At 37.1% G+C, this 25,795-nt stretch overlaps 1 protein-coding gene across 50 annotated transcripts in view; it reads left to right on the top strand.

Moving 5' to 3' along the window:
- The window catches only part of ABI3BP (ABI family member 3 binding protein), a 244,175-nt gene that overhangs the window by 130,957 nt on the left and 87,423 nt on the right, over nt 1-25,795 (top strand). For 30 of the 50 annotated variants that reach the window (XM_009446009.5, XM_054682099.1, XM_009446035.4 and 27 more), the window contains 13 exons: nt 10,388-10,453; nt 11,595-11,669; nt 12,208-12,282; nt 13,454-13,528; nt 14,656-14,727; nt 15,881-15,955; nt 20,631-20,672; nt 21,810-21,848; nt 22,489-22,581; nt 23,037-23,084; nt 24,190-24,252; nt 24,370-24,444; nt 25,483-25,530. In XM_009446009.5, coding sequence (XP_009444284.3) covers nt 10,388-10,453; nt 11,595-11,669; nt 12,208-12,282; nt 13,454-13,528; nt 14,656-14,727; nt 15,881-15,955; nt 20,631-20,672; nt 21,810-21,848; nt 22,489-22,581; nt 23,037-23,084; nt 24,190-24,252; nt 24,370-24,444; nt 25,483-25,530 — 846 coding nt within the window. The remainder of the gene's footprint in view (nt 1-10,387; nt 10,454-11,594; nt 11,670-12,207; nt 12,283-13,453; nt 13,529-14,655; nt 14,728-15,880; nt 15,956-20,630; nt 20,673-21,809; nt 21,849-22,488; nt 22,582-23,036; nt 23,085-24,189; nt 24,253-24,369; nt 24,445-25,482; nt 25,531-25,795) is intronic. The other 20 variants (XM_054682095.1, XM_054682093.2, XM_054682100.1 and 17 more) reach the window with 7 other exon arrangements.

The following is a 25,795-nucleotide window of genomic DNA, read 5'->3' as shown; positions in this document are numbered from 1 at the left end:
AATTAAATCCTTTTCTTAAAAAAATCGATTATAACAAGGAATATTGAGTAACTTATTGTTTTTATAGGTTCCTTAATTGATTATCATTATGCTTTGTAATAAATGGAAAATCTATCATACATTTGTTGATACTGAGATGAACCTCATTTTCCCCATTACAAAAGCAAAATGGTTTTGAATGTTTTAAAGACACCTGTTCTAATTTCTGGATACTATAACATCTTAGAAATGTGGCCAGAACATGAACTATGAATTGGCTCATTGATAGAGATCTCTTTAGTGACAGGAAAACAGTACCAAAATAAGAAGCATCAGCATGGGTCTGATTTAACAGTATGAGTTTCATAGTCTCTTGCAGGGAATATTTGCTTCTTTTTGGCAAAATAATTAAATAAACATTTAAGAGCTTACTATGTGAAGATAGTATAGTAAGTTCTAAAATTTGTAAGTGTAGCATGATATGTAGGAGAGACCACAGGTCCTTGCGGTTAATAATAGACCTTGGCTCCAGGCCTCGCTCTCCTAGTAACCATGTGATGGCTACTTTTCTCTACTTTCGGAAGGTATTGGTTTCCTCTCTTGCAAACTGTAGCAATTGGCTTTTTTTTTTTTCCTGTGGAGAATTCTTGTGTTCCATCATTAAAATTGATTGAGATATGTTTCTTTTACAAAAAATATTTTTCTCAATTAAATTCTATACATCTTTTGATTGCCTAGCAGTCAACTAAAGTGCGTATTCAGCATATGAGAATTATAAGAAGACCTCAGAAACCATCCTTTATGATTACTTCCATGATTTTTGTGTTTTGCTTATTTGTATTTTAATTTTTGTAAATCTTCTAGTTGTTTTGACTTTATTTGGGGTACATATCATATAGTGTATAATGAAGTTGGGCGTTTCATGTAATGAACTTAAATGCAGCAGCATTTTGTGGTGTTCTCCAGAGTCCAGCAGAGGACTGGGTTTGAGAAAGGATGAGCATGAGCCCTCACAGATCTTGGTGAAATTATCCTTTCTCTAGTATATGTAATGGGCTCAGATGTCTGCAAAAGATAGAAGATGACATCAAATTAAGGGAATATGTCTATTATAGTCACCCCTAGTTTCCTTAAGTGGGAACACACTTGGAAGTTGGCCATGCTTGTTCGCTTATCCAGAGAAGCCTCAAACTGTATCTAAGTCTTGGTTTCCCTAGTCACTGACTCTAAAATTCTAGTGCAATTAACTAAAGTGGGTGCAAAAACCCCTTTAGCAATCCAAGTCGCCTGGGTCTAAAATCTGGGTTCTGAGTTGAATTTCATACTGAGCCTCTGGGTTCAGTAGCCATCACCCAGGTGCAGCTGCATTGTAATTATGATGCAACAACTAGTCTAGGGGCATATGTGATGGTTTATCTGCTGCACCGTGACAGCCCTGGCTGTGACTCCCACATCCCTCAGGAGCACCTGAGCCAAGTGCCTTTGGGGATTTAGGGACTAGATAAACTTTTAGATCCCTTTCATCTTTTAGGTTTTGGGTTATAACATGGGGAACATGGGGTTCTTTTGGGTTTTCTTTAAGCAATATCCAATGTTTGGTTTCTATGAATATTCAAGAGCAAACTAACCAAAACATCAAGGAAACCATTTTCGAGACTTTAATACCTGGCATATGAATTATATATGAAGGCTCTAGTTGAACCAAGCAATGGGGAGTGGGGAGAATATGTTGGGATGTGAAGGTTACAGAGTTACAATGAGACGAAAATAGATGATATCAGAAATGCCAATAAAGGAAAGGTTTCTTTTGCCTTTAATTCAAAAAAGGAATATTCTGGTTTTGCCCTGAAGGAGTATGAGCAGCGGCTAATGCAGCAGGAAACTGACTCTTTAATCAGCTGCTACACTACTGACAGGGCAACCTTAGGTCGCCAGAGAACTTCCAACTGAGAACTCCCAACCCTCTCTAGACAAAGAATTGAGACTTGTCAAAAACTGTAATAACAGTACAGTATGTGATTGCACATATTAACATTAGCCCTAGAATCTTCCCATCCTGCCTTATAACAGTTAATTTTTATGTCTTTGCTACTTAGCATGATCCTCAGTCCAATAGCATTTGGCATCACCCGGGAACTTGTTGAAAAGGCAGAACTTGGGCTCCACTCTAGATCTATTGAAACAAGATCTGCTTTCCAATAAGATGCCCAGGCGATATGAACATTAAAGTTTTTGTTTTTGTTTTTGTTTTTTGAGATGGAGTTTGCTCTTGTCTCCCAGGCTGGAGTGCGATGGGTGCGATCTCGGCTCACTGCAACCTTTGCCTCCTGGGTTCAAGCGATTCTCCTGCCTCAGCCTCCTGAGTAGCTGAGATTACAGGCACCTGCCACCCTGCCTGGCTAATTTTTGTATTGAACATTAAAGTTTGAGAAGCGCTACCTTATCGATGTAGTTTATAGTGTTTTTACATGGTACCAGTAAGAATCATCGGGTGTAGTTGGTTATAGCACCATGGGCCTCAAATCAATACAAGCTTGATTTGTCAAAGTGGGTAGTTAAGTATCTCTTGTTTCTGCTAGTGTGCAACGCTTCCATTTCTAGTGTAAGTGCTCTGTGGCATCTTCCTAACTTACGTTAAATTTCAAATTAAAATTTAATAACAAATGTAGTATCTGTGATTTAAAGAGTGGTATATTTATGTAGCCCTTTTATTTCAGCCTTTGTTTCTTCTGATTTTGTGCAAATTTACATGTGTACTAATGTTCTATTTCCCATTTAGTTTCAACATACATAATAGGTATTTTATTTTCCAATTACTCACACAGCTTCCTAAAGCAACTATTTTGAGAACTGAGAAAAGAGAGAGGTAGAGATAGTGTTTAAATGGTGGTCCACAAAACCATGAATCCCATTTTTAGTTGCAGCATCTTTTAAAGAAACATTATATAGGTTGGTGCAAACATAATTGCAGTTTTTGCCATTACTTTTAATGGCAAAAGCCACAACTACATTTGCACCAACCTAATATTTTTAACTGGTATTAATGACATTATTACAGCCAAATGAGCACATTCTGTTTTCTCTGTTGGGGTATGATGCATCTATATTTACTATATCAATTCCTTTCAGCCAACGACCAGCAGAACACACTTGTAGTTGAACAAATTTACATTCATTTACTTATTACAATGATGGAGAACACAGACCATGATAAACTGGGGGATCTCTTAGAAGATTATAGGAAAGACTTATTGTAAGAGTTTGTCTTGTGTTAAATGATTGAGGGAAGGGTCCAAGGCAGTAAAACTTTGCTCTGAATTGGATGCAGTCAGAAATTGGGAGTAATTCTGTGATTGAATGTCTTCATAATTCTTAATTAGAAGGCAAGACCAGCAGAGGGAAGCTAAAGCTGTGACTGGTTGAGAAGCCACATCTACTCGTATCAGCCAGAAGGTGGGGAGGGTAATGTTTGTGCTCTGGGTGATGTTCATGTTTTTGTCTGTGTGCCACATAATTAGAGACTGGTCTTGTTTTTGTCTTGATCCATCATGATCAGAGAGTGGTCTTGTCTGATATTGGCATCCTTTGGAATTGTTGATGTTCAACAGGAGAACAAACACCACAGCCTACCTGTGGGTACTAGACCAGCTCCTGGATGCCAGGGGATGCTTTTCTCTTTATCAGCCATTAAATGAGATTTATCGTACTTTTTGTAAAGTTTATTTTGCTTTACTATTTTCTGGATTTGTTTTCAACATATTCTATATCAGCAAATCAGAATATGTGTACTCAAAAAGATTTCTGTACCATTCTTGGATATAAAAGACTCTATGAAAATTCTAACTTGCACACTGAATATTGAAATTCCTGGGTCATTTCAACAGTTTTTGGCAACCAGGGGACAGAATATTTGAAATTTGGAATATCCCAGGAAATCTGAGATGTGTAGTCATCAAATATATTCTTCCTGCATTCAGCCTATTTGTCCTGATCTGTCATTAGTGCTGCATTTTGTGATTTCATTATTTGGAATTGCATTTTGCATTAAACCTTCTATAAAGTATGTTGAAATGAAATTGATTGATTTTGATTCCCTTGGCAAATCTAACTTTCCTTAAAATATATAAAGGTAATCATGAAAACCTTCTCTATAATTATGTATCAGAATATAAAATTACCTATAAATTTTGTATCTAGAGGAAGTTGACCACACTTTAGAACTTAACTGCTTGTGACAATATTTCACAAAAAGTCAGTCTTTCTGATGATGCAATAAAATTGGTTCATGTTTTATTGTAAAGTAGCTAGTTAAGTATAATCTCAGTGTTGTTAAGGAGCAAGCGCTAGAAAAGTTCTCAGTGTCTTCCATTCAGATGAATTGTGCATGTGCACGTATGTGCACCTGCTTGTTGGATCATTTCTCTACTGGAATACAATAATTTGTGTTTGCATAGCAATTTTCTTCTAGGAGATTCAAGGGGCTATTATATACCATCATATTGAGACTTCCAAAGTCCCTAGAAACTGGCAGAATTATTGTCTTTTATCTTAAAGTGATACAAAAGGAACTTAACTCTGAATGGGTTAGAGGGGGGGAAAAATTAGGCTCGTTCATTTCTTTCCTAATATTTTATTCAATAAACCACTCCAAGTTAAAAGTAAAGCAATGACATATAGCTTGCTCTGAAAATTTGAGAACAGCCTTTACAACTGAGGAAATTAAATGTTATTACTGGGGCCATGTGCCTTCCAGATATGGTGTATAAGAAACATCACATGATCTGTGAGAGGCCAGCCAGTCCCTGAAGCTTATTCTCGTTGTGAATGTGATCACAAATCTGTGAGATCTAAGGTGGGATAGAGCTAGGTTAATAGCCAGCTCAACTACCAGTTAAATAACTTGTTCCATCTATAAAATGGAAATAAGGTATAAATTTTTCACCAGGTGGTTACGTCTTAGAAATAATGTATAAATTACTTAATATAATGCACAATATATAAAGGAGTGCCTTGTTTTCATTTCCTTAATACAATGAAATCTTGCATTGGCTGCCACCCCTTCACATCATACTGTTTATCCCAACTTCCTGAATTGCTACATATAATCAATAATAGCAATTATGCTTTTAAATTACTTAATAAAAGATGAGGAGGAGAGAAGAAAAAAACTCTAAGCTCATTTTATATGTATACAATCATACCAAATGATCTATGGGTCTTCATTTCACTTGTAAAAAAAAGTTTGAGAATAGAAAAGACATGCAGTATTACTCAGAGGTTGTGCCGCCCCCTGGGAATAGCCTAATGACCTATTACCCCTACAGCAAGGATGGTAAATCATATCACATAGTCTCTCTCTTCAGTTACGGTGGCAGCAAGAATCACTCTATAAACTGGGCTCTGAGGTCCTTCTTGGATCAATGAGCAAAATAATGCCACTATCAACTTGCTGTGTTTTCTGTGGGCACCAGGGAAGGCGAAGCAGCATAAATGCCATGTATTTATCATCCCACAGATGGGTGTGTGCACGACTTCTAAAGACTTAATATGGGTTGGGAGGTTATGTGGAAATGAGCTTTTTGTTTCTAGTTTGATAATGCCATAAGTGTTAAGCCTCCTTAATTTACTTAATTGTAACCTTAAAAGACCATCACTGAGTACCAGGAGAGTTTCAAAAGCAAATAAAGGCAATGCTTGCAAACCCATTAATTTGAAGTGTTTGTTTTCATCCTTAGGAAATCCTCCTGCCTGTTCTTCTCCCAAGTGTCCAGAAAAACCAAATGTTGCTCCAACTTTAACTGTTACTTGTTACTAAGCTGCTACTTATTCTGGTATAATTTCCTCTTGAATCATATACAGTTATCTTGTAGAGACTTCCCTTGACAGAGAGAACCAAGCATGGTCAGCTTCAGTTTTTCCATTAGATTTTTCTTTGGGAGCTTCCTTTAGGAGGTCATCACTAATTATTTTCAGTGTTAAATTCTTACAGTACTTTGTAGAAGTAGAGTAAATTGCATCTGTATTGAGTCCTATATATCATTTCAAGGCTTGAAAGCTGCAGTCATCAGTATGCCCAAGGAGTAGTAGATTGGTTAGAAAGTTTTGGCAGCAGGTGGTTTGCTAAGAGTGGTTGAAAAGAAGTAAACATATAAGGACATGCTCATTTATTATCTGTCTGCCCTGTAAGGTGTTGATTAGCACAGATCTGGCCCACCCAACTGGATTGAGTTCAAAAGAGGAGGAAACGAAGGAGTAGGTTGTGGTGTTGATGCTTTGAGAGTAGGAAAACAGATTTCAGGTATAGCAGATGTTTTGTAGATTCACTGTGGCTTTGAAGAGATTTATATCTTCAGCCTTTAATTTTATTTCATGAACATTTTAATGAATTTTTCTTGCAGGCAATATTTTCACAAATTTCAAGGCCAACTAGAAAGGTATTTTGTTTTTCCACTCACTGAAGAAAGCATTATCAATGTATTTAAGTGGTACTGTGAACTCTGTGTGTGGTATTGTTTTTCTCCTCTAGCTACTTGCTGTATTTTTCTCATTGCTCCTTCATATATTTTTTTTAGAATTCCATTTCCATGACAGGGTATGTCTACACAAGTGTATGCCAGGTATCTGTGTAGTAGAGGAAGAGATTTGTGTGTACACACGTGCACATCATAACATAATTAAAAGACATGTTTTCATTTATTCTCCAAACTAAGCCAGAAAGTTATCCTTACTAAGAGCTTAAGCTACCCAACCATCAAACTCACTGTTACTGTTTATTGTAATGGACATCTTGCAGATTAATTCTGCTGAGTATCCACCATGTACCAGTTTCTGGATTAAGTAAGTCGTGATGAGCATAATGAGCATGATAGACACAATTTCTCCATTAATGAGGTCTTTTGTCTAAGAGTTAACGTTAAAAAGGAAGTTTTCACATAGTTACGAATATTCAAAGGATTTGAATAAGATAAAGTCTTGATCATTTGCAATGGTTTGCCTGTATGCCATCACATGTTTCCAGAGCAGTATCAGGGCATTTTTATTGGGGGCTTTGCATCTAGTCAGTTTTTCAAAGTAAAACTAAAATATACTATCAACAAAACATAATTTAGGGCTGGACACAGTGGCTTGTGCCTGTAATCCCAGCACTTTGGGAGGCCGAGGTGGGCGGATCACAAGGTCAGGAGTTTGAAGCCAGCCTGGCCAACATGATGAAACCCTGTCTCTACTAAAAATACAAAAAATTAGCCAGGTGTGGTGGCACATGCCTGTAATCCCAGCTACTCAGGAGGCTGAGGCAGGAGAGTCACTTGAACCTGGGAGGCGGAGGTTGCAGTGAGCTGAGATCTTGCCATTTCACTCCAGTCTGGGCGACAGAGCAAGACTCCATCTGGAGGAAAAAAAAACATAATTTAACAAAGTAGTTCTAAGAAGGTGTAGAGCAAATGGTAATGCAAGTTATTTCATATTATTTTTTCCTCTGGAAAATCTGAAAGTAAAACTTAGTTACGACTGTAAGTCATTACTATTTTTTGAAATAATCTAATGTTGACTTTTATAACCTGTAAATTGAATTATCTATTTTATTTGTTGCATTCGATTTAACCTACAACTTTTGGTCCCATGTATGTTCTGTGAATGCAAAATCAGAAATACTGCTTAATGTCTTATAGCTGTAGCATTTCACCCACTACAATAAGCATAGTGATAGACGTTTGCCTCTAAGTAATAATATATGATAACTTACAGGCTACCATACAGAAGGGTTCACCCTTAACTCTTGGCTACTTATCAATTTTATAGCTAGTGTAGCTTTTAGAAACCAGGCCTAACAATTTCATGAATTTTTCTCAGGTATAGGCATGTATATAGAAGGGTTTTATAAAGAAATCAAGATCTGTTGATTGTTAGGGAGCTTTTCAAAGAACTCTATTTCAACACTGTCCTCTCCCCCGACATCTCTTTTTTGTTGTTGTTGTTGTTGTTGTTGTTATGGAGTTGCTGTCGCGCAGGCTAGAGTGCAGTGGCGTGATCTCAGCTCACTGCAGGCTCTGCCTCCCAGTTTCAAGAGATTCTCGTGCCTCCCGAGTAGCTGGGACCACAGGTGCCCGCCATCCCAGGCCTGGATAATTTTTGTATTATTATTTTTTTTTTAGTAGAGACAGGGCTTCACTCTCCTGGTCAGGCTGGTCTCGAACTCCTAACCTCAAGGGATTTACCTGCCTCGGCCTCCCAAAGTGTTTGGATTACAGACATGAGCCACCACGCCCAGGCAATCTCTTTACTTCTGAATCAAAAGATCTTGTTTAACTCATAAATGAAATGAGGTGTGGTGTGCTGCTTAAAGCTGACCAAACAACATAAATCTTTTAGTGGCACATGTGGCTTTTTAGCACTCTTTTTATTTCCAACTCTTGGAAACTACAGAAATAGAAATATTAAAAACAAAGTATGCTGGCAAATGTCTTATTTTTGTCTTAAGTATATTTGATAAAATGTTTGGAAGTTAAGGGATCCCTGAAAATTGGGAACTTCCAGATTTGAGCCACAGTTGCCAAAGGATGATGGAAGAAAGGCTTCTTTCCCCAGCGAATGCCTTATGGGAATAACGAGGGGAGATGGATGCCTGGCTTGGAGCCTCCTGATTGAAAAGAAATTGTAAATATGAAAAATAGGTAAAAAGAGTGAATAAATATCATCTTTTGGAACAAAATACAGACTATAGCAAAATTGGTCCAATGTCACTAAATGGAAGGGAGCTTTAGGAGTTAGGATAACAAAGAAAGACAGTCATGACATTTTTCAAAAGCAACAATAGAAATAAAAAGCCATTAACTCATAGTTTCTTACCTAGTGTGAGAGGATTAAATACAAGTTGGCAAAGTTTTTCTTATTTTGTAGGAGATAGAGCTGACCGTGCCAGATCCATGACTTGAAATTGGCTGAAAATAAGCTTAAGATCAGAAATTGTGAGCACTTTTGATTAATCTTTTAAAAAATTAGTCATTCTTATCTGACCTTTTAAAATGACAGCAAGGCTAAAGGAAACTTGACATTACAATATAATAGATGCATTCTCAGAATGTGTGCATATCTTTAACTCACAATATTCTTGCTATTTTTGAGGATTTTGTGAAATAGTAGATTCACCTTCACACATTGCAATGTATTTCCTGCCTCTTTAGTATGTAGTACAATATAAAATGCTGTCTACTTTCAGAGGATGTCACATGGTCTGATACTATCTTTCTTACAGCTTCAACCAGCACTGGCTCAAAAGCATTAAACTGTCATTGAATTACAAGTAACCCTAATGACTACGTCTTCCTGTGAGCTCCTTTCTTCTTGATTTCTGTGCTGCCATTTTGAATGGACAAGAAAAGCAACATCTACCTCGTAATAATTCATGTGTTCTCTATATCCCTCGTGACCACAGTGACAGCTGTTTGTACAGGAAAGAGAACACTTTGTGATGCTGTTTTTGCTTGCAGGTTCAACTCTTATGTGAACATGAAAATTATCCCCATATTAAAATAAGTCAATCTTTATATTTAAGCTCATCCTACTTTCCTTCGTACAGAATAGAAAATTTATCTTTAAACCTGCCCAAACTGGAGAAAGGCTCATGGCTCTATGGAGAAGCACAGAAAGCTGCCTCTAGGTAACATGTCAGGAGGGGAAGGTGCCAAAAGAGAATCCTGGTTTTAGCCCTGCTGTTTCTGGTCCTGCTGAAGGAAAGGAAAACACACTGGATGGGACAATTTCAGTGTGTGACCACTGGCAGATGTGTTCATGCTATAAACCACAACTTGGTTATCTAAAAAATGGAGATAACCTCCTATTATCTATAAAGTGGGGCTACTGCCTACCTCACCTATTTCTCAGGGATGTTAAGAGGGTTCAATAAGTTGATGTATGAGTAAGTCTCTGCAAACTGTGAAGTGCTGTCCATACATAAGATATCGTAACAGTAACTTTTACTAAGCAGAAAGACTGAGCAATAGACTTTGGGCAAATTGCCTCAATGGGACTGCTGTTTTCCTTCTTTAAAAATCTCTCCCCAAACTGCCATCTGACTTTATTTATGTTTATACTCTTTGCAGCTCTTTGATTTACAGCTGGCACTGCATGATTATAAATATATAGCACTATGTTCTCATCACCCCGGAGGCCAGCATCAGGGCTCACTATATAAAATCCTGCGGTTCAGAGCAAAAAAGGACCAAAGGCGAGTTTCGGTGCTTAGATGTTAGTGACAAGGCTGGCAGCCTGGAGCCAAAATGCACCAGCACCTACATAAAACCGTCCTTCAACCAGCATTACAACATGTCATGTAATCTTTCTAAATTAATCAAATTTAACCAAAATTAACATCTCTCTTGTTTTGCCTTTTTTTTTTTTTTTTTTTAAGCAACTTACGATGTTTTCTCAAGCCCTACAACATCAGATGAGCCTGAGATATCAGAGTCCTACACAGGTATATCCGGCCTCTCAATTCTGTCTTTGGATCCCAGGTGTTCCAACACTTGGTGGTTCTTCCTTTAGTTTTTCGCAGAGTGGAAAATTGTATCCTCTGGAGCTCTGCATGGGAGAAATTTCTACCTGTGTCAGGGAGTTGTGTTTTACCCACTCCTCCCACAGAGTGATTAGTTCTTTACATCTCTCAGTAAATAAGCTCTGTCACATAAGGGAGATGCAGATAGATTCGGTTGCCACTGAGGAAAAGTAATGTAATAGCTTAATGTATTGTTCAGAATCATAAAAAGGTCTTCGAGTTTCTAGAGGGTTTTGTCTGGAGCAGTAGTTCTCAAATGGGGGGTAATTTTCAACTCCCATCCCTTCCCCAGGATATTTGCTAATGTGGAGACAGTTTTGGTTGTCACAACTTGGGGAAGCACTACTAGCATCTAGGGGGTAGAGATCAGGGGTGCTGCTAAACCCCTGCAGTACACAGGCAGCCTCCCACAGCACAGATTATTTGACCCTAATTGTCAATAGTGCTAACGTGAGAAACCTTGATGTAGAACAGTCACATAATTCATTTGGCTGTAGCAGTTCAATTGGGTCTAATCTTCGGCATTCAATTACTGACCCATCTATAGTGAGTTACCTCAGTCCGACAGCTCCTTTCAGCAAATGTTTATCAAACACCTACTAAACTGGGTACTGTAGGAGATTCAAAGGGAGTAAGACTGGTTTCTGCCAGGTATAGATATATGTCTGATATTTTTTGTATGTATAACATTATTTGTGTCATGGTAAATAAAGATGAATAATTTTAAAGAGCAGAAAATAAAACAATGAAATAGAACGTCAGTGGTGAGTTCAGTTAGCAATTATGAAACAAAATGGAGGAAACCAGAAAAACCTGTTGAAAACCAGTTGAATGTATAAAACACTGTTTAATCATGGTTTCTAATATTTAAAGTATGTATGTTTTTTAAAGTGAGCTCATCTTCAACTCCTGATGTATCACTAGTTTTAAAATGTGGGCCAGCAAGCCCTCAAGTATTCTTGATATTTTTCCTCATATGAGGCATAATTTATTACTCATGAATTTGTATTTTATTCCTGGGGCCTTCTACTGCTTTTATAAATGTTGACATTTATTCCAACAGCAACAAGTGATCGTATTCTGGATTCTATCCCACCTAAAACTTCTAGAACTCTTGAACAGCCAAGGGCAACACTGGGTAATGTTTTTAACAGAAAAATCATACTTTATTTTCCATAAAAAAAAAATCATGTGAATGCCTTTCTTCCAAATGACCATTTCATTCCATCACATCTAATCATTTATCTATCCTATTTCTCAATATATACATCTATATATTTTAAATGCAGTCATCTTTTACGTTCCATTTAGGGCTCTATTTTATTTTTTTGAGCTGTAATAGATAATATTTTCCCTATCCTTTTAGTTGTGAAAGCTTTGAAAACTGCATGGACGTCATCACCTGCACCATCTCACTTCACATGTTTGTAGCCTGTGTCACTTTACTTCCATGCATCAAGTCTGCCTGAAGTCATCTACTGAACAATCATCATTCTAGCCTTTTCCCTACTTTAAATCAGAATTTTATTCACTAGCTTTCAAGACTACATGCATTTTTCATCTTTAATCATGTACTCGTGGCATGTGCTTTATACCATCTAAAAGCATGTTAAAATTCTTCAAATACCTCATTTTAACTGGGATTATTTGATGGGATGGGGTGTTTGTGCTTTCAGCTCCAAGTGAAACACCATTTGTTCCTCAAAAACTGGAAATCTTTACCAGTCCAGAAATGCAGCCTACGACACCTGGTAACTAATGACATTTATGTAGTTATGTATGCATTGACGAAACAGGTAATGTGACAAGTCATGTTGGCCATTTCAGAATTTTGTTTTTGTTTTGTTTGTTGTTGCTAAATATTTCCCTTCAGTCTCTACCATGAAATTCTTCCAAGAATCTGACTACTTAGCCTTATGATTACCCTTAAAGAATTTTCACAATCCTGATGACTATATATTTTGAGGAATTGTTTCCTTCCAACTCTTCTTTCAACTTTGCCAGCTGGAAACTAGCAGCAGAATTATAGATAATTATTTCAAAATACGTTCCCTTCTACTTAGCACAGTTAGGTACCATTTGATCAAAGTATTTTACCCAAAGTAGTCTAAGTATAGAGAGCACCAAGTAGGCTTTGCAGTCCTGGACATGATGAAGAAAGATGGTTAAAGAGAGGTAACACAACCTACATTTTATAACAGAAAATTATTGAAATAGCGAAGTTCATTAACTCTTGGTGGGGATAATAAAGAGCTACAGAATTAAAGTTCTGGGCCGGGTGTGGTGCCTCACGCCTGTAATCCCAGCACTTTGGGAGGCCAAGGCAGGCAGATCACATGAGGCCAGGAGTTCAAGACCAGCATGGCCAACATGGTGAAATCCCGTCTCTAGTCAAAATACAAAAATTAGCCGGACATCATGGTACATGCCTGTAGTCCCAGCTACTCAGGACGCTGACGCAAGAATTGCGTGAACTCGGGAAACCAAGGTTACAGTGAGCCAAGGTTGCGCCACGCACTCCAACCTGGGTGACGGAGTGAGACTCTGTCTCCAAAAAAAAAAAAAAAAAAAAAGTAGTTCCAAATTTCCATTATTTGTGCTTCTCTCCTGCTATTCAATGTCATCCTTTGGAGTTCTTAATTGTACCTTGTGTTCTGAAATGCCTCAAGGGTGCTCACTTCTGGTACATTTAATTGAACAATGTATATCTTCAATTCTCATGTAGAAATTTTATACCTTTTGTCCCAGTCACCCCTTGTTTATTGAGCACCTGCTGTGTATAAAACAAGGTATACTGGACATTCTAAGGATACAAGGAAATATAAAGCAGTTCTTGTACTTGGAGTTTGCAAATTTACAGGCACAACCTGATTGACCCCTGAAAAATATCATTTATCAAAGCTATATTAAATCTTCTTTCAGCTCCCCAGCAAACTACATCTATCCCTTCTACACCTAAACGACGCCCCCGGCCCAAACCGCCAAGAACCAAACCTGGTAAATGTCTCTTTATATTTACATGATATGTAATTCCAGATAGACAATGTCCATTTTCTTATAGTAAGAAAGATAGCCAGGTGCAGTGGCTCACACCTGCAACTCCAGCACTTTGGGAGGCCAAGGCAGGAGGATCACTTGAGGCTAGGAATTTGAGACCAGCCTGAGCAAGCTAGTGAGACCCCGTCTCTGCAAAAGTTTAAAAAATTAGCCAGGCATGGTGTGCTTCTTGAGCCCAGAAGTTTGAGGCTGCAGTGGGCTATAATAGCACCACTGCACTCAAGCCTGGGCAACAGAGCAAGACTCTATCTCAGGGAAAAAAAAAAAGGATATGTTTTATAGATTAGTTTCTTTACAAAATTTGAGATTAACTAAAGATGAATAATTAATAATGCAGAATAACAAAACTCAAGTGTCCAAAAGGGGTTTACTGAAAATTATATTTTTGCATGTGAATTTTGGTAAAAACCTAGAAACAAGTCCCACTCATAGCAATACAGAGTGATACATGTAATTCGTTTTTTGGCGTGCATGTTTATTATAATGTTCATTAGAGTGATGTTTCTATTTTTTTTGGTACCTACTCTGTTTTCAGTTTTTCACCAGGGCAATGGCTGAGTTAGAGAGGACATGACTCTAGTTTTCAAATAGATTATAACCTTGAGAAGATAAAACATAAAAATGACAGCACAACGTACATTTACATAACTTATTTCTGAGACTGTAATATTTTTGTAAATGCTCCAAGAAAGAGTTGAAGATACAGACCCCAAAATACATGTAGGATTTGGAAGAAAAGGAGAAGGGCATAACATATATATTATAGCACAGAGTTTGGGTGGTACAGATGCTTATTAACCTGGAGGTCAATTCTTCATTGTCAAACAATATACTCAGAATCATGCTTGACCAACTGGGTTTTGCTTATTCCATTATAAGATAAATGTAATTTTGTATGATGTATACTGTTATGACAGTTTAACAATTCTTCCTCAAAACTTTTACTCATTGTATACTTTGACTACTAAATATGGCAGGATTTTAAATGGATCATTTAGTTCCCCTTTAGAGGGTGTCTTTTTATTGTCTCTAGGATATTTCAATATTTTTTTCCTTTCCATCACCAGAAAGAACCACAAGTGCCGGAACAATTACACCTAAAATTTCTAAAAGCCCTGAACCTACATGGACAACACCGGGTAATAATGATATGTCCTTAGTAGATGTGTTGCTTCATTTCACCATGGAAAATCCAGTACCCCAGCTTTTATGTAATGTCTGTTACCTGTTAAGATACTCAAAACGGTTCATTTGAACAGTATGGCCCATCTCATAGAGTGCACCAGCTCCATGGCTATTGTGGTTGTGGCTAGCTGGCTCAACAGTTAGTAGATCTGAACTCAGCCTTCAGATGTCATTCTGTGTCAGCTTTTGAACCATTGCTGCTTCCTTGTCATCTATCCAGTCATTGTATTTGAAGTTGAATCTTGTATATAGTTCTCTTTTTTTTATTTTTTAGTAAGACTCTCAAGTTCAACTTCCAACTTCATTTGGAAAAACAACTTTTAATTTTAATGTTAGTAGAATTACTTTATGCTTCAGATCATAGCATTATACCTATTGGTGAATTTTTTTTGAGAGTAGTTTTTTTATTAAAATGTGTTTAGGTAGACAGGCTCAAAGTGACAGATTCTGGAAATATTAGGAGAAAAAGAAAAATGCCACCCTAAAATTGTATGCAGGAAGTTTAAATTTATTGTTGCATCTGCAAAAGACATGCACATCAGCTACTGGTTGAATGATTTTAGATTTTTCCTTTTTAGTTTATAAAGCTGATAAAAATATAGCTGGTCTTAATACCTAGGTGAGGGGTTGATAGGTGCAGCAAACCACCATGGCACAAGTTTACCTATATAACAAACCTGTACATCCTGCACATACATCAGTGAATATTAATTGTAAAACATGGTGTTTTTTTCCCCTAGTGCTCAGACTTAGATGAGATTGAGAAATATGAAGTAAGGGTGCAAAATAATTAGACTGATTTTTAAAAATCATAGATTATAAGAACTATCTTTACTTTGAGTAGTTACTGTGACTATTTAGTAGTAATGCTATATTTGTTGATTAAATATACTCTTGAAATGTTTTTTCTAAACAAGATAAAATTAACTACTTCTCTGTGAATGGATCATGAAATATTCTCTTAATGGAATATTTCCAAAATCTTCCAAGACGATGAGTTCATTCCATTTAATGTATAGTTTATTTCTAGGTTTTCCTTCTGTGTTTTTAGACACTGAAATGCCTAAATATTGATTTGTTTATTATTTTGTTTCTTTATTTTTCCAGCTCCCAGTAAAACACAATTTATTTCTCTGAAACCTAAAATCCCTCTCAGCCCAGAAGTGACACACACCAAACCTGGTAATTACCCTAAACTTTTTTGAATATTCCAAAAGTGGGGTTGAAAACAACTTTTTTGCAATTATTTGGAGCAAGAATTTCTGATTTATATTTTGACATTTGTTACATTTTTCCATGAAAAGTGTAAGCATGAAATGAAATGATCTAATCATAAATAGCCACTGTGATATCACAGCATTGCTCTGAGCAATGTTCATGATCATCACAGAGAAAACACAGAAATGTAATGATATGAATGATTGAGAACTCCCTTGTCTACTACTGCAAAATAGTTTCCAATACCAATGTTGACTGGAATTCTAATCTCATGAACAATAGCCTTTCAGCTGGAAAGGGGAGAAGTGTTTCTATCTTCTAAGAACTCTGCATTATTTTAGAGTTTCTCAGTTCTCAGGCTAGAAGACCAGAAAGACCTGTATTTTCCCAATGTTCCAAGACTTCTAAATTGGGGCTGATTTCTGAACACTGACCTCTGTTTACCTCTTAGGAATTTTTAGTGGTGTTTTCCTTTAAAAAAAAAAAAAAAAAAGACTGCTTTTGCAGGAAGGGATCATTCTATATATATAATAATTTAAGACATAAAAAGACATAAAGATTGTGGAACATATTGAATGACCACATCTTGGAGTTTTTTTATCTATCTGTAATCCATGTAGCAGTTTTAAATGTTGACTTATAAGATTGACTACAGGGAACCTTGTCACCACTCAGTGTCATCATTATCTAAATTTTAAACCCTTAGCTCTGGGAAGAAAATATTTCTCACTATAATGTTTAATGGATTTTGAACTTGCATTTCCATTAATGGCATGTTTACAAAGTAGGATTATTAAAGCAAGAGATTTTCTGCTAAAGTGGGTATGATTTATTTTTGCAATGAAATGGCTAAGGAAGAAAAATGTAACTGCTTAAAGAAAAAATTCTCATTACTCCCTGTAAAGAAGCAGTGAGATTTCCAGGTGTAGGTGCAGACCGAAGGAAATTAGGGATTAGGCAAAGGGAGTATAGTTGACACTGTGACCATGGATGAGGTCTCCAAGTCAGAGAAATGGAATGAAAAACTCTCACTCAGGGTTTTCGGAGGAAGAAGCGTAGCTAATAAAACTCAAAAGTCTTAATAGTGGTTTAAATCAAATAACTCTGACAGCTGTATGAGAGAAGGGTTTAATACACACTTATTTAAAAATCATGCTTAGAGAGCTTTGGGATAGAGTAGTAACTATGCTGTATTTTGAACAGAGGACTATTACCAAGCAGATCATGAAATAGTACTGTTTGTTTGAGTCACCAAATTTAAATAAGGTTTCTCTCAAATGAATTATTTCTGTTATTACAACATAAAATTGGAAATAGTCAAATTTCTCCAAACATTGGTTATAGTTTATATATGATAGGTTACGTTATTCATTTCAGCGGTTTCTAAGACAAGATTTCTGAGAGGAAATTCTTTAATACAAATGAGGGAGGAAGGTTATATTTTTATCATTGTAAGGTGTTTGAGCAAAAAGACTTCTTAATTTGACATTTCCTTTTAACATGGGAAGAATTACTTGGAGGCTAATGTGTTTACATTCCTTTGATTTCTAAACCTTCTAATCATCAAAGAAAATCCACCCCTTTTCCTCTAACAGCAATGTAATGACTTCAGAATCCACACCCAGGCCTGTGCCAGCTCAAATGGACCTTGAATGGTCCATAGCAACACAGGATGATGACTGGATCTCCGCAAACCATTGCTTTGATTTTAGCTTCTTAAATTTTATTTATTTTTATTTAGGGCAGACCACCTTTATAGCTCTCCTAAAGATGTCTCTTTCTAGCCAAGGTTCCGAAGAGCAAATACACCACCCAAAGCTTTTTGAGGCCTTTCCCAGCCCTCTCCGCACACTCTTCTATTTTTCTGTTTCACTTTCCATTACAGGCTCCTTTTCCTTTGGCTTTGCTTGGTGGTTAAGTCAACGAGTAAAAATCCACATTGATTTGGGCTTGTTTTATACGTACAATTCAGCGCATTTCTCAAAAACCACAGCCACCTACCATGTCTTAACTTGTCTACCTCGTCCAATGGGAATTGTTTCCTTCATGGTTTAATCTTAAGCTTCCAAATGGACTGAAAATAAGGGGGTGCCCCCAATTACAGGTGTTTGTTTCACTTGACCGTCTTCCAAGGTGGATAGAATTGTAAATTGTTCTCATTCCTACCACACATGTGAGTCAAATTTGTCTTTGTTTTGTGCTGAGATGAGTGGCTTAGTCATTTACAGACCACTCAGCTTTGTTATGGAACATTTTATACCTTTACCTATAATACCTTATGATTGTCAAATAGAAGTCGTGTCAGAAGATATATTTATTTTTACTAAACATAGACCTTACTGTTTTTATGTGCAATTGACTTTGAAGCTTAATTGATGGAGTTCTATCCCTATTTGGTCTCAAACTCAGTCAGGAACTCAAAAATGCAGATTTTTCCTTATAATTTCAAAAACAACGTTCTTTAATTTTTGTGAAGTCTAAAAGATGCAATGAGTAGCAAATTTTATTTTTCACTTGTGGAAGGCAACTTTGTAGAATCAAAAACATGAATTACAATCTTGAAGTTTCAAAATAATTTTTTGTTTGCTATCTTCAGGTATGAATGCTTATTTGATATTTATTATATTTCATGTATTGATGTTTATTTTCTTCTTGTCCTATAGCATCTGAGGTACTTAGACCTATACATGCACTCCCTTACACATACAATTCCCTTTCTCTTTCTCACACACTCTCTCTCACATACATACTCTCCTCTCTCTCTCCATCTCCCAGATACTCTTTCTTCTCCCCTTCCCTCTCTCTCTCTCTCTCTCTCACACACACACACACACACACATCCTCTCCCTCCCTCTCTTTCTTTCCCTCCCTTCCTTTCTCTCACACATACACACACTCTCCCTCCTCCCTTCTCTCTTCTGTCATACAGATTCACTCACACACACACACACACTCAGAATTTTTACTTTGTTATATGAACTTCAGTCTGACACATCACTACTGCTTTTGCCGTTCATCTGTTAAAATCTATTTCTGCACACGTTCTTGAGAAATCAGAATTCTGGGCTTTTAAAAACAACTTTAACCTGCTTCTTTTGCACCTAATTTGTACTCTTTAGCCTCAACACAAAAATTTTTTGATCACAGATATGTTAATGGATGATAATGCCTTTAAATAGCACCTTATGCTGTTATGCATTGCTTTTAGAAGAAATAAAAATTCTGTACCTGCGTTATTATATTTTTCCATTGAAGCAGTTGTTGTTAGTTGCTACATAGAAACTTGTTATAGTTCTTTTTTAGTCGCTACGTATTCTCAAAACCTGCCACACTCCCTTGTCAAGTAATATCACAGATCATTCCTGATAAGTCTAATATTAGAAATGTATGAGTAGAAGAATGATTTCAGTTCTATTAAGATGGTCTATGAAAGCCACATTGATTAGTTTCTTTCTTTAAGAAAAGTCAAAGAATCTGAACTTTTTCTTTCCATTTCAAAAATAAACAATTCCGGCCGGGCGCGGTGGCTCACGCCTGTAATCCCAGCACTTTGGGAGGCCGAGGCGGGCGGATCACAAGGTCAGGAGATCGAGACCATCCTGGCTAACACGGTGAAACCCCGTCTCTACTAAAAATACAAAAAATTAGCCGGGCGTGGTAGCGGGCGCCTGTAGTCCCAGCTACTCGGGAGGCTGAGGCAGGAGAATGGCGTGAACCCGGGAGGCGGAGCTTGCAGTGAGCCGAGATCGCGCCACTGCACTCCAGCCTGGGCGACTGAGCGAGACTCCGTCTCAAAAAAAAAAAAAAAAAAAAAAAAAAAAAAAAAAAAAAATTCCTTTTTAATTTTCTCCTTAAACAATACTTTTTGTTGATAGAATAATGAGAAACCTATTGGGTAATCTTTTTTTAAGCCTAAATATTGTAACCAAGCTAAATTCAACGTGAAGTTTAATTTACTTATTGCTAGTTTGAATAAACATTGGAAAGTTTATCAGAATATTTAGATACTGTTATTTAATTTAGCATTTTATGAAATCTGAGACTGCTTTTGGACTCATTGGTTTACCAGTCCAAATGGGTTAAGTTTCATATGTGAACCAATTTGTTTACCAGCGATAGATACTAGTGAATACAGGAGGCATCATATGAACAGTTGTGGTCGCTTTTGAACAATAAGTTTAATTCTTATCTTTTTTGTGAGAGAACGTCAGGTCCAGCCAAGCTGGAGATTGCAAACTAACAGCACAGACACGGTACCAGGTGGTGAGTCTGTTGCCTGTTCCATTTCCTTGGATGAACCCGGCTGTCCTGCAAGAAACAAATAGCAGGTGACAGGACACTCTGAACAACCTCAGAGAGGCTACCCAGAACTCCCTCTAAGTTAGTATTTCCTCAGCACCAGAGGCAAACCAGAATATTGGGAAGTGACGGTAACAGCTAAAGATCAACAACAAAAATGAGAATTCTCAATTCTTGTGGTTTGTAGAGAGGATATGGAAGGCTGAACTTCACTGGCATAAGCCCGTAGAACCTAATCACTCACCCAGGAGACAACTCCGTTTATAGTCAAGAACATGTCACTTCTGTCTTAGATGGTGCTCTTCAGCATTGCTTTTGATATTACTTGCTTTTATTGCAGCCCCAGAACCTCAGACTCTACTGCCATCACAGTCAACAATAGGTAATAAAGCTTTTTTTAATGAGTGAAAACAAAGTATCTTTAACACTCTCCATGTTCAACTTTGTTCAGCTTTGGGTTTTGTGTTTTTTTTTTTTTTTTTCTTCTCCAGATGAAGTTTCACTCTTGTTTTTTTGCCCAGGCTGGAGTGCAGTGGCGTGATCTCAGCTCACTGCAACCTCTGCCTCCCAGGTTCAAGCAATTCTCCTGCCTCAGCCTCCCAAGTGGCTGGGATTACAGGCCTGAGCCACCATCCCTGGCTAATATTTTATATTTTTAGTAGAGACAGGGTTTCACCACGCTGGCCAGGCTGGTCTCAAACTCCTGATCTCAGGTGATCCACCCACCTCGGCCTCTCAAAGTGCTGGGATTACAGGTGTGAACCACTGTGCCCAGCCTAATATTTCTTAATTTTCCTTCAGATCTTTTTCCAGCCATTTTTGCCCAAAGATATACTCTCAGCCTGTGCTTGACTTAGCAGTGGTTCTGAGACACCCATGAAAGCAATACTAATTTTAATTTGATAGATTCTTTATTCTCCTTCAATTACATTTGAGGAATATGCCCTGAGCTTGTTCTAACCTGTTTATTGCCAGGGAGGACCCTGACTTTCATAGGATATATTTATGTTTTCTCTTTTGGAGGTGTTTTTCTTACTTTCAAAACTCTAACTTTTCCAGATTTTCTTGAAAAGTGCCACGGACTAGGAAATCCACTCAAAGAGAGAAATAGAAAAACCAACCCCAATCTTTATAGCTTCTTTTTCTTCAAAAGAGCAAAAAAAAAAAAAAAAAAAAAAAAAAAGTGTTCTAGTGCCATCTTAGCCAATTACCCATATTTTCCTTCATAACATGAACTGCTGGTTACTTTATTACAGTCACATATTCCAAGTGAGAATCATGCCTTTTTGTTCCATTTCTCTTTCCAAACTTAACTGACTGGCTACATTTTTTTGTTCGCTTTGTCGAAAACACAGGAATCTATTGAAGTAGAAAAGAAACTTTGCATGTGGATAAAAGCTTCACCATTTATATTTGCTCAATCTAGTAATTAAAAATTAAGCATATTCCATGTTTTAAATACATGTCATTTTTCCTTTGATCTTGATTCTTTCTTGGTGATTTTTTCACATTGTCTTAGGACCTGAAACACCAGGAACCAAACCTTCAACAACATTAGGTAATAGAGTTATTGAGTGGGTGACCTTTGTTTCTTCTTTTCCTGTCTGCTGGTATCTGTGTTGACAGACTCACATTAATGTCCCTTTGTGTGTGTGTGTGAGTCCTCTGTTCTTCAGAAAAAAAGTTAATTCCTATAGGTATAGTTTATAAACTGTATCTCATTTTTTAAAAGTTGTCTGTCCTGAAATAATTAGTGAATTTAAAGCCTTCTGCATATATTGTTGATTTGTGGATATTTTAAATGCTAAGTGAAAAATTTCTCTGTTTAAATCTTAGGCCAAATTTTAATTTTTATCCCAAATGGCTTTATAAAAGCAACCTTTCTCATGTTCCTGTTGAACATATGCCTTCAATATCTTTGAGTGACTATCTTCTCTAAGCTGTACAAAGTTTTGAGATTTTCCATCTCAAAATGGAAGAACAGACAGATCTCTTGGACAGTTTATTAATCTGTGACAAAAAAAATTATTCAAGACCTCATTTAACTACATAAATAATGAGAGAAGTTTGCAAAACAGATGGAAACATGTCCACAGTAAATCAAAGGGTTTAAATGTCCTTCTAAGATGGATGTAATATTTATCATCAGTTTGTAAATCCACCCTTCTTGTATTAACTTGCTGATTTTCTTTCTTCAGCACCACGAAAGACCAAAAGACCAGGTCGTCGCCCCCGCCCCCGTCCCCGCCCTAAAACCACACCTAGTCCAGAAGTGCCCAAGTCCAAACCCGGTAAATGTGATATTCAGGTTCCAATTAACATAGAAAGTGGAATATGGCAGCTTCTGGTTTGATATCAGCTACTTGAGCAACTGGGCTTTAGGAACCAGTGGAATTGACTTTTATAACTGAGCATCTGTACTCAGTTTCTATATTCATTTTATATATGTAATATTTTATATAATATGTTTATACTCTCAGTCATAGTTATTAGGTACACACAGCAGAAAGCTGGCCCATTAAGTGAATTATTAAAGTAAAGCACCTTGAAATCTTATGATGTACATTCATGGCAGATGAGGTGTGGGAAAGCAACAAGGAGAAAGGAAAATGGGAACTGTAAAAGGGAAAATCACATTCAGAAAAAATGCATCATTTAGATAGTGTCCCAGCTTGAGGCATAATGTCTCCCTCCTCACGATGCCACTTCTTGAAATATTTCATGTTTTTGGTATTTGCTTCTGTAGCTCTGGAACCTGCCACGATACAACCGGAGCCCTTGGTGCCCACAACTGGTAATTCTACTCCCTCCACCACGGCTGCTTTCACGGGTTGTAGCTTTTGCTTTCCCCACTCTCCATTACAGGCATGACTGCAGTTCCACCACCTCATCACAGTTTCATCCCACGCTTTTCCTCACCTTTCCTGTCTGGGTCTGAAGATCCTAAAGATAGGAGAGTTCTAAAACAATCCAGTGTGCTCATTTAGGGAAGGTCTGTGGTCTTGGACACAACTTCCTGGTTCTCTGCTGACCTTCTGTCTGCCCTATATGTGTCGTGGGGTTGAGAAAGCCATCAACTCCTTCTCAGACAGGGACCTCTGTGCTCATCCTGAACTGAACAAATGGCAAAATTTTACTCCAGTGCCATGGTTAGCATTTCATTGCTTTACTGATTCAACTTCTAGGACTTTCTTCTTTTTTAAAAAGCTGCATGAAATAATGGCTTCTTCGGCTCTTCTGTTTCTTTGAAAAATGTTTTTGAGTAGGTATGGATAGCGAGAGGAACCAAGATCGTTCTTGATCTAGAATCCAATGTAAAACTAGTGATGGTCTTTGGAACTCGACAGCATTAAAAGTCCCAAACTGGTTTTATTGTTTTTAGTACTAACACTGTTTGATTATAATCATTTCATTATAGTTTCTTAGCGCTCAAAATCTATCATGGCTTTACTTTGGGAAATCCCAGACATCGGCAGCCATGTATCATTATTTCTCATGTGTAATTTCAAATGTTTATGGATTACTTCCAGATCGCCTCCTAAGCAATCAGATTTCTACCTTACTGTTTGTATACTGAAGAAAACCTTTTGATCAAAGACATAGAACTAATATACTTTGTCTATTTTGAAATTATTTATATAGGAAAAATGTCTTATGACTGTCCTCATTACTTTTGCTCAAAAACACATTTTGAGCATTTAGTAATTAATTTTCCTTTCTGGAAAAACTAATTATGCTAGTGTGTAGTTAAAATAGACACTCTTTTCACCCTTCCCACACCCCAGAAATGTTTATAGATTCGTTGAATTTATATAGTGTCTTTGTTCTGCATAATTGTCCTTAATTTTGACAGTCACAGCCATGACCCATTGTGGTAATTTTAATACCTTTTTCTTTAGCCTCAAAACCATCTGAGAGACCTAAAACCACACACAGACCAGATGCACCTCAAATTCAGCCTGGTAATCATTACTTTCAATGCCTTGATCTATAAATAGGAAAACAATGTGTAAGTAACATTAATCTCCACATTCACAGCTCAGCTGTAACACTAATTATGGCACTCTAATTTTCTTCAGGTTCAAAACCACCAAAACAATTACTTCCTAAACCCCAAACCACAGCAGAACCAGACATGCCACCAACTAAATCCGGTAAACATAATTTCCAGTGCTTTAGCTTAACAGGATTTTCTTTGGAAACATTGCTGAAAATGTTTCCAATCTGTCATATCATATAAATCATAGAAACCCAAATACCATAATTTTGTTCATTATCTTCTCCAAGTAGCCACACTGATGTTTTAAGTGCTAAATGAACAAGTCAATATGTAGGAAATTAGTAAATTTTATACCTGATTGACTGGCATTTCATTTTCTTAAAGCTTTTTTAGGCCTATTTTCTGAATTTGTAATGAACAGAAGCCTGAGTTTTCTGTATCTGAAACATTTTTGAAAGTCATTTTAGTAACCACTGTTAGTACACACAGAAGGCTGACACTGTTCTTCATTTATAGGCACAACTGGAAAGAAGACTTGCTAGTCAGGGATTAGCTTCCTCTAAAATACTCTATTGACATTTTATTTTATTCTATTTATTTATTTATTTAGAGATGGAGTCTTGCTCTGTCACGCAGGTTGGAGTACAGTGGTGCAACCGGCTCACTGAAACTTCTGCCTCCCAGGTTCAAGTGATTCTCCTGCCTACGCCTCCTTAGTAGCTGGGACTACAGGCACCCACCACCATACCAGGCTAATTTTTGTATTTTTAGTAGAGACGGGGGTTTCACCATGTTGGCCAGGCTGGTCTTTTGAACTCCTGACCTCAGGTGATCCACCTGCCTTGGCCTCCCAAAGTGCTGGGATTATAGGCATGAGCCAACGTGCCCGACCAACATTTTAAATAGTAACTGTTAACTGAGTAATTTTCTACCACATAAGAAGATATTTATATAACAGTTCTCAGAATCCAACTGTTTTGCAGTTGAAATTTTCTCCCAAGATTCCAATTAGTATAAAATTTTAATTTGCTAAGAAGCATCTCACATAATAAATAAGCCTATCAAGAAGGCAATTTATATTAATTTAGAATAAACTAGACTCTGTGTCCTCTGAATTAAACACCAATGAGCACCCAAAAGTTTAGACTTCCTTGCTTTTATTACTTATATCTGTTTATTTTTTATGATGCAGTCTCTGAGCCTGTTCCATTTGAAACTGAAGCTCCCTCAATGACCATAGGTAATGATGCTTTCTTCCTTCTTGGCCAATGTTTCTCTGAGCTTGCGCCTCTCATCTCTTTTTTCATTAGCTATAATATGCACAATTGTCATTCACCATTTTTGTTTTCATTTTTAAAAATTTTCACTATTTTCAACAGGGGCCTTTTTAACATCATTAGGCATCCTTACATCTGCTGCTCAGCTTGTAACACATAATTGTTATTCTTTCTTCGATCACCTTCAGAGACATTCAGATTGCTTGAGTCACAGTCACTCTGTCTATA

The sequence above is a fragment of the Pan troglodytes genome, chromosome 2 (assembly GCF_028858775.2).
Source record: "Pan troglodytes isolate AG18354 chromosome 2, NHGRI_mPanTro3-v2.0_pri, whole genome shotgun sequence".
In the NCBI taxonomy this organism is placed as follows: Eukaryota; Metazoa; Chordata; class Mammalia; order Primates; family Hominidae; genus Pan; species Pan troglodytes.
The sequence above is the reverse complement of the archived record's forward strand: the minus strand, read 5'-3'. Positions and strand labels throughout refer to the sequence as shown.